Raw genomic sequence first — 10,024 nt, forward strand, 5'->3', positions numbered from 1 at the left:
ACTACATACACCACACACACACACACACACATATATAAACCAAACACTTTAAACTACATACACCACACACACACACATATATAAACCAAACACTTTAAACTACATACACCACACACACACACACAAACCAAACCAAAGCACTGCCAGTGAGTTGATTCCAACTCACAGCACCTTGGTAGCACAAGCAGAACTGCTCCCGTAGGGTTGTGTGAGAGTTAGGGTTGTGTCAGCTTGGCTGGACCTAGACTCTCAGTGGTTTGGTGTTAAAGAGGTAGTAATCTCCCCCATGATGAAATCTAATATGATGTAATTCACTGTCATGATGTGATCTCATATGATCGATCAGGCCTGGTGTGGTGCTCTAGGATAAAACTGAGGCGAAAGTTGCAAGTTCGGTAGTTCAAACCAACCAGTCAATCTTGCAAACCTTGTACAGGGTTGCCATGAGTTGGAACCAACTCAATTGCATTTAATCACAAGGACGTTACTGAGGCTGGAGACGATCTACGGGATCGGGTTAGATCTTGAGACAGTCTCTTTTGAGAAACAGGAGATTAAACAGGCATGCAGAGCTCACCGGGACTTGAGTGGAGAGCATCCTTTGGACCTGGGGTCCCTGAGCTGTGAAGCTCCCAGATCCAAAGACTGACAACCACACACAGAGATCGCCAAGGAATGCTGGGCCTTCCTCCAGAGGCTCCCTGTCCATATAAAGCACCCTCGGTGGCATTTCTGTTACGGTAGCACGAGAGAACGACGACAGGTCTCCAAGGCTGGAATCTGTATGGAAGACACTGACACATCTTTCTCCCATGGGGTGACTGGTGGCTTCACACCACCAACCTTTCAGCCGACTGCTTTAACCACTGTACCATGCAGTATATAAATGGTGTCGGTAAGTGCTGGGGACTCAGTTCTGACTCCCAGCCACCTTGTGTACGGTTTCTGAGGCTGTCAATGTTTGGAGCAGAAAGTCTCATCTTTCTCCTGCAGAGCATATGAACAGTAGCAGCAAAAAAAAAAAGTCGCTGGTTTTCAGTCTTTTCTCCTTACAATGTCTCTGGGTGTAGGGTAAATTCCAAGTTAAAAACCGTTTCTACTTTATAATGTTGCTGTTGATGTTGAAGTACTTGAGCAACTTTGTGTAGGTTTCCCAGGAGCGGCTGGTGTGTCACAACCGCTGAGCTTCAGTGCTTATCCGACAGTACCACACCAGAACTCCCTAAGTGTTCATCGCTGTTGTTGCGAGGTGCTGTGGAGTCGGTTCCAACTCATTGTGACTCTATGCACAACACTGCTGGCCCTGGGCCATCCTCACAGGTGCTGCTAGGCTTGTTCCTTGTTGCTGTCAAGTGCCATCGCATCAGTTATGACTCCTAGTGACCCTGTACAGGGTTTCCAAGGAGCGGCTGCTGGGTTTGAACCGTCGACCTTGCGGTTAGCAGTGCAGGACTGTCAAACTGTCACTTCAATTCCCATCACCAATGTGTGAGAGTGCTGCTGCTGCTCCCGATCCAAGCTAACAGCTTCAGGTGCCTCTCAATATGCCTGACAACGGATTTTATCCATTGTGTTTCTCACCTCTGCTGACCTAACAGGTGAAACGGCAGCGTATTAAATAACACAGAAACATTACAGCTTCTCCTAACTTTGAAAACCAGCTGTGCTCTTCCTTCAGAAGTACTTGCTAATTGTTGTGCATGTTTAGCTTTCTGTGGAATTCTCAATGATCTCCTGCCGTCTGTACTCAGTTTACAGTTACAGCCCGCAGGGCACCCTGGTGGTCAAAACTGCAGGCCTAGCCCTTGTTGCTGCTATTAGGGAAAACCTCAATCCAGTGGGTCTCAAAATGGACCTTTAAGGCTCTCCTTCACTCCTTGCAGCTATTCATCTGAACAGAAATGTCACAGACCACTTGTGGATGGAAATCTCTAGCCTCAGGGACAGAAGTTAGACTAATGACAAACCTAAGAAGCTGGAGAGTGTCTCCCCCTACTGGTTGGTCTCCAGCAATGCACTCCTCATTGATTCTGAGCTAAAGGTCAAATTCTTATGGTGGTAGACAAGTTACTTCTCAGACTGGAGTCTCGGATACATTCTAGAAGGTTCAAGGACGTCTCCATAAGACTTTGTGTTTTGCATTTTCATTTCTAAGGTTAAAAAAGCAGACTGGGATAGCAATATGAATGTAACCAAGTACACAACTTTAACACCCAAATGCTGTACACTCACCGAGTCACAGGCAGACCCAGAGGGAAAATAATGACTTCTTGATGGGAGCAGACCACTCCACCCAGGTAGACTTTTAAAATGAAAAAGCATGTATGTAGTCGCAGTGAGCACCAGAACTCAAAATGTACGCCTGAGCAGTCCAACCCAAACTGCGGCACCGTGGGTGGGAGCGGTACCTTGGTTTAAGCAAAAGATCTTTTGTCCCATCAAAGGAATGTTTTCCGTTTACGTTTCATGGGTATGATTTGTTCTATGTAACATTTCTCTTTTGACTTCAGGGCTGTCTGAGGGCTGTGAACGCAAGCCTAAGGCACTGACCTAGTTTATGACTGCAGAGATTTCAACAGCTCAGAGGGCCAATGCCACACTGGGAGCTAGAGCCATCAGCACCTGTGCCCACTAGCATCACGAGGAAAAACCAGTGACCATAACTCTCTAGGGGCTCCTGGGGTATCGCTGTAGGACTGGCACTGGACTGCGAACCACAAGGTCGGCAGTTCAAACCCACCAGCTGCTCCTTGGAAACCCTATACAGGGTCGCTATGAGTCGGAACCGACTCGATGGCACGTAACAACATAACTCTCCAGAGAAAGAGTAAGAAGTCAGCAAAGGTCTCCGTATGCACGGCTCCTCTCTGCTCCCTCTCATTCGTCTCATGCTGCTAGTGATGCAAGAGGCAGCCACGCTAAGAACCTGCCACTTGCTTCACTCTTAGGGCTTGTGGAAAAATGCTCATTTTTCTCCTACAAATCTGTGTTTCCCTATTTCCACAAGGGACCACAGTGGTACAACTGGGAGACAAGATGAAGTGAGGCTACAGGGCAGATGATATCCTTTAGGTTCGGAGGTGACACCTGGGCTGGAGTGAGAAGCCAGCCCCGCGCATCTCCCACGGGAGCCGGAGTAGGCATCCTGGCTGCTTTTCCTTCCTCAGAACCAGCTCTGCAGAGGAAAGGCTCTCACTGAATTCAACCAACATGTCAGAGAAACCAGACAACAGACACAACCAAGACACAAAGAGCAATGGAGAGAATGTCAGCCAGGGGGACAGGAAGATGTCATTCTGAAGAAAACTGTGCCAGCTCGCGGCCTCCACTTGACTGTCAAACCACTGAAGAGACATGACCAGCAGTTCTGACAGTGGTCTCGAGCTTGTGGCCTGGGCTGATGAAGGCACCGTCAGCTCGTGAAGAGCGGCATTAGTACCAACGAGTCCAACCGCTGCTGCTGCTGCTCTCCATCGTGACAAGGTGGGCTCGAACCACTGACGCTGCTGCTGCACAGATCAGTCCGACCTTCCTATAGCTTTCAGCTTTCTTCTTGTACCTTAGAGGCTTCAACCCCAAAATGCTGGTGCCATGGCCCAAGCCAGGTTCTCAAAAGAAACACAGTTTCTATACCTCTTCCTGGGGGAACACAAGGAGGCTCAAGATAACGTGTCCCAAAATGATGGCTTCTCTTTATATCCAACTTGGTGTCAAACGATCCTTCCCAATATTCTAATATGCCAGTTCCCCAGGAAGTGACAATCATCTCTGACTTTCTTTCATCTCTGAAGCCGGCCAGTCATTTAAAGACCCTCTGAGGAATGGACTCTGGGAGCTGGCCCAGGGACTGCAAACCCGAGCCCGCAGTGACTTACTATGTAATCTTCATCTTCATCCTTGGGGCCAGGACTGTAATACACTCTGAAAGCTCTGGCCACTTGATCAATCTCTTCTCTTGTGCCAGTCAAGCCAACCAGCTTGGGAGAAAATTCTAAACAAAAAAGGAGACAAATAACAAGAAATGAGATTCAAGCAAGACAACATTCCCTACACGTCCCCAAATAATACGAGTTACATGGCAGCTCTTCTGTAAACCGCCTTCTGTGAGGGCTGAGTGCATTCCCAGGACTGAAAAGGAAATAGAAACACAGAGAACAAGAGAAAAGTCTTCTTTGTGATATACAAGGGGGCTTCAAAAGGTTCACAGAATACCAAAATGAAAAGATAATAGAAGTTTTCCATGAACTTTTTGAAGCCTTTTGGTGTAAGTAAAATCGGGAATACATTCCAATTATTTAAATCACAATTTCAGTCCATTTAACTGTTTTTAAATACTCGTATGTGTGTGCCTGAGGGATGCTGAAGCTGGACGTATCACATGAGTTAGGCACGACAGTGCTCAGTCCACCATGAGGGAAAAGTCTGCTTCACAAGTGGCTCGTGTCAGGACAAGTTCTCTCATCTCATTTTCTAGCAGATTCTCACAATCCGGTATCCAGTTTAGGGGCAAGGGTGCAGACACAGTATGCACGTGCTGATAACTTTCTGAAACTTATATAAATGAGTTGAGAGAAATCACTTAAAACACCTGGATTCATCTGACTCTTAAAATGACAGCCTGTCTAAAAGCAGTACCTTTCCCCAAGGGCTTAGAAAGCCAAGAGAAAGTCCCTTGGACTAATTCACTCTAAATTGTTCAGATGCTAAAAAAGCAGGCAGGTTCGCCTTGTCACTTCCATTCTGTGAGTTCACAGGGAGAGAGGTGACCGCTGCATTAGCTGCATATCCAAACGTTTGCTTTCAATCCCAGAGTTCTGAAATGGCACTGTTTTTCTAAATAACAAGTCAAACATTTTTAACCCCCAATGCAACTAATAATAGTTACATCATTCATGTTATGTGTGTATATGCTATTGAAAAGAACAAAAACAAAACAAAAAAAACAGGAGGTAAAGATTCTATTATTTCAGTACAGCAACTCACAATTCTATTCTTTCGGGTATTTATGGTTTTCTTAATAGGGAGTAAGAAGAACAGGCAGTATCCATGTTCAAAATGCATATAGTTCATCACTCAGTGAGTTCACAGAAATCTGTTTTTTATTGCTCTAGGAAACAGCTATGTAACTGTAAACTGTGGACACAAATTCTGAAGGAAAAATAAGCCCTTGCAACCTGGGCTTAGGAGTCTTAGCTTTCTCAGATAGGAAACTGAAAACTGTCAACAAAAGAAAGAACAAACTGATAAACTGGATTTCTTTAAACTCAAAAACTGGTCTGCAAAGGATATTGAGAGACTGAAAAGACAAGCCACAAACTGGTAGAAAATACCCGATAAAGGGCTTACATTAAGAATACATAAAGAACTCTCAATAGCGACCCTGAATAGGGTTTCCGAGGAGCAACTGGTGAGCTTGAACTGCCGACCTTGCAGTTCAAATGACTTTGCAGTCCGTGCATTAGCCCACAGTGCCATACCAGGACTCCATTGTTGTTGTTAAGTGCTGACAAATCAGTTCCGACTCATGACCCTGTTGTATAGGGTTTCTGAGGAGCAGCTGGTAGGTTTAAACCACTGACTTTGCGGTTCAAAGCAACCTTGCAGTCTAGTCGAGTGATTTATCCTACAGTGTCATACCAGGACTCCATATTGATGGATTGCAAGGTTGATTTGAATTGCAAGATCAGCTTGAACCATAAGGTCGGTGGTTCAAGCTCACTAGCTGCTCCTCGGAAACTCTATACAGGGTCACTATGAGTTGGAACTGACTCGACAGCACTTAACAATAATTACATGATAAAGTCACTTAATAATAGTTAACGTAACCAAGAGCAATGAGTGTGTGCCCACATGGACTTGGACATGAATGCTCTTAACAGATTTCTAATAGTCAAAAACTGGGATAAATGTCCAGCAATATAAATATTAGTCAGTTAAAAAAAAAAGAATGAACTATCCCTCCATGCTACAACATGAATAATTCTCAGGGCAATTATGGTGAATTTAAAAAGGCATAAAAGAGTATATACTATATCATTTATATACTTTTAGAAAATGCAAACTATCATATATATTAAGTCAAAGTAACATACAAATTAACATGAGCAAATTATACATAAGCAAATTAACATACAAAGCAGATGACTGGTTGCCTGGTGAAGGGAAGGAGGCACTAACCAGGGAAGGAGGCAATTTTGTGGGGTGATGGGTATGCTCATTTTCTTGATTATGGTGATGTAAACGGTGTACCTGCACATCAAGATGTCATACTGCACACTTTAAACGTGTGTTGTTGTGGTCAGCTGCCATCGAGTCAGTGCTGACTCCTGGGGACTCTGTGTGTCCAGAGTAGAACTGTGTGCTCCATTGGGTTTTCAAGGTCGTGACCTTTCAGAAGCTGGGTGGGTTCAAACTACCCACCTTTCAGCTAATAGTTAAGCACCTAACTGTTTGTGCCACCCAGGGACCCTTAAATATGTGTGCTTTATTGCATGCCAATTATATACCTCAATAAAGCTGTCAAATTAATAAAATACATAGGATATTCTTCACCAAACAAATTTTAATGTAATCTAAGTTTCAGGATATGCATTAGAATGTGTAATATATAATAAGCATAAATAAAAATATATGCATTCGTCCTTCTAACCTGCAGCTTAAGTCACCAAAATTAAAATTAAAGTTCCTGATTTTAAGCACCTTCATCCCAGACACTATTAGAACAACAAAAAATCTGTTTGATCAGATTTTTAATCACATTTCTCAGTTAAAGAAACTTGTTCCATAACCACTGAATAACTTAACCTAAGCACACAGCTGAATTAGAACCTAGGTATTCAACCTCAATCCTATTAAAACTGTTGTTATAAGTGACTTCTAATAATTTTTACAGATTCTTGGTGTGGCACTGTAGAATCAGCACTAGACTGCGAACCATAAGGTCATCAGTTCAAACCCACCCGTCACTCCCCAGAAACCCTACATAGGATTGCTATATGTCGGAACCAACTCAACAAAACTTATCAACAATAGGTTTTAACCTATGGGCTGATATGCTTAAATTGAAACTCTGTCCATGAAACTAACAAATGTCTTCCTGTAATAACAAATATTTTGCATTTATAAAACACAAGTAACATGAGATGAAATGAGTTTAAGAATTCACCTTTAATCTCCCAGAGTGCACATTCTCAGAATGCAAGTTTGCCCTACTTTTAGAAAAGAAAGAATGAACTACAGAAGTGTGATATTCCCGATTCCAGGCTCTGGTACCTTTGTGGATATACGCAGGCCATATTTAAATCCCTCCTCTGGACCACAGTAAACAGAGCACCACATCACAAATTGAGAATCCTGTTTCTTTTTTTCAGGAAGAAATGAATAATTTAATTAATTAATTTTACAGAATCTGAGCCTCATCTGTTTATTCATCTATAAAACGAAGCAGGAATAATACTCTTTGTCCTGCCTACTTCACAAGGCATTTCAGGGGTTAACGGAATTGGTCTTTCAAAAGCTGAAAGAGCTAAATAAAGTATGGTTAATAAGACATACCTTTCACATAATTTGCAATGGCTTCTTTGGTGTCCCTTTCTGGGTCAATAGTGATGAAAAGTGGAGTTAGATTTGGCAGCGTTGGAATATTATCTGAAAGAAAGTTCTCATTAGTCAGTACTCCCATTCTAAGGCTGGAGACATAAATGGTACGTTAGGGACCTCTACCACTTAGGCAGCCTCTAGGAGGAACAGATGCAGATGTCATCTGCAGTGGAAGCAAGTAAGTATTTTATTTTAATTTTGTTATTTAAATTTTGTTTGCTTTTATTTTTATTCTTGCAAGTAAGTATTTTATTGTGCAAAGACTCACTACCCCTGACTATATCATGAGCATATTTCTCTCCCATTCAAATCCTAAGGTGCCCTATTAGCACAGTGGATTAAGTGCTGGACTGCTAACTGAAGTTAGTGGGGCTTCCAAGGGTGTAATCTTTACAGAAGCAGACTGCCTTATCTTTCTCCCAAAGAACCCCACGGAGCAGTTCTACACCATAATACAAGGTTGCTATGAGTCAGAATCAACTCAATGGCAGTGGATTTAGTTTTGGCTTTTATTCAATTTCAATACAAAGTTTGTGGACTCTACAGGATAAGCACTGGACTGCTAACTATAAGGTCGGTGGTTCAAACGTACGAGTTGCTCCTTCAGAAACCTATATAGGGTTGCTATGAGTCGGAACTGACTTGATAGCATGTAACAACAATACAGTGTTCACAGTAATCCATTTCCTTCCACTCCCTACCCTGCCCACCTCATTTCCAGGGGCAGGTTAACTATCAGTAAGAACTGAATACCCCAGAGCAATTCATTTAAAGAAGGCAGCCACCTGTCCTTCCAGGCCAATGTCTTCTGGAGATGACTGTGCTGAGAAACATCACTGACTACTTCGCCCTGGACACAGATTTCCCGGGACACAAAGGCAATGGCAGTGTTAGTGATGGGAAGCCTACAATCATGGAGACCCACACGGACATTTAACATGAAAACAAGCTTTCCTTGGTGAAGAATAAGGTTACAGGAATGAAAGTGATGCTGAGATTGGATGTTGTCACACAGCAAATTGTTACAGTAATCCCCTCAATAATACAGCAGCTTTGTGACAAATGTAGCATCATTAAGAATACTGCGAAAACAGTTTTTCATATTGATGATTTTCTTACCTATTTCATCCACAACTTGAATCATTTTTTCTAGTTCTTCCGGACAGACATCAGGGCAATGAGTGAAACCAAAATAAATCAGTACCCACTGGCCCAGGTAGTCCTTGTCAGTCTTTGGTTCTCCAATGTGGGTTGTGAGAGAAAATGGTCCTCCAAGTAAAGGCTTGCCTAGGGATCGCTGCCGTTCCTTCTCCAGTTCTTAAAATGACACACACACAGGTGATAGAACACAGTGAGTCACATACTAATGACCATGGGATAAACATCTTGAAGAAATAGTCTTTGTTTCCAAGTTTAAAAGATCTTTTAAGAAAAACAAACATGAAACAACAAAACAAAATCAAATTAAATGCTGTGAGACTTCAAGACTACTAGGAAGTTGTTCCTCGGGGAGAATTTCTCAGGTATGGCCATGCTGGGGTTTAAGGAAGGGGAGGAGTGGTCCAGAGCAGAATGTCTGAGGCCACGTGGTGTGAGGTGAGCAGCCCGAGTGTGCTGAGGAGGGCATCCGCTCGGGAGCGGGTACGGATAATGGGAGCTCTGTTATAAACAGCGAGACTCATCACTGAAGTAAATAACAAAGGAGCTTCAAAAATGTTGTGGAAAAAACCCATCATCTTTTAACTACATTTTAAAATAAACGATTTAAAAGGGGAAAGCAAAACATTATTAGTCCATAGCCAGGATTTTATTTAGAAGTAAACAGGTGGTATCTACTTACTTTCTGTCTTTTCTTTCTTGAAGTACTTCATTCCAGCCAATAAAGCTCCTCCAACAGCGAATGTGAGTGCTAAAGACTTCCAGGACACAGGCTACTGGTGCAGATTTCAAATATAAAAATACTGGTAAGGCGAAACTTGTAACCATACGAAGTGCTTTAGTTTTTAATACACACACACACAACCCTGATCTTATTGATGGTGCAGAGCCTTCCAGGTGACTGACTAGTGGATGGAAAATGCTGAACATTTCTGTGGATTCAATTACATGTGGACTCCTAAAAGATCATTATAAAGACATTCACTTACAGGGGGAAACTCCCTAAATCAGTTCTTTTCACATGAAAATCAACCCAAAGCTCAAATATCAAGACAGTAATGAGTGCTACTATCTGTGCTCCAAATGCTTGTGCTGATGTTGAGAACCTAAACAAACCAAGTATAATCAAGGGGACCCCAGGTGGTGCACATGGTTAAGCAATCTAATGCTAACAGAAAGGCTGGAGGTTTGAATCTACTAGGGAGTCCTGGTGTGGCGCTTTGGGCTAAGTGGTGGACTGCAAAGTTGGTTTGAAATACAAAGTTGG

General features: G+C 42.8%; 1 protein-coding gene across 1 annotated transcript in view; it reads right to left on the reverse strand.

Moving 5' to 3' along the window:
- Positions 1 to 10,024, reverse strand: part of LOC102828931 (protein SCO1 homolog, mitochondrial-like) — an 18,491-nt gene that overhangs the window by 3,842 nt on the left and 4,625 nt on the right. The window contains exons 2-5 of the mRNA XM_006863508.1: positions 9,440 to 9,530; positions 8,719 to 8,916; positions 7,555 to 7,647; positions 3,876 to 3,991 (exon numbers count right to left, since the gene is read on the reverse strand). Coding sequence (XP_006863570.1) covers positions 3,876 to 3,991; positions 7,555 to 7,647; positions 8,719 to 8,916; positions 9,440 to 9,530 — 498 coding nt within the window. The remainder of the gene's footprint in view (positions 1 to 3,875; positions 3,992 to 7,554; positions 7,648 to 8,718; positions 8,917 to 9,439; positions 9,531 to 10,024) is intronic.

Source organism: Chrysochloris asiatica, unplaced genomic scaffold (genome assembly GCF_000296735.1).
Source record: "Chrysochloris asiatica unplaced genomic scaffold, ChrAsi1.0 scaffold00054, whole genome shotgun sequence".
NCBI lineage: Eukaryota > Metazoa > Chordata > Mammalia > Afrosoricida > Chrysochloridae > Chrysochloris > Chrysochloris asiatica.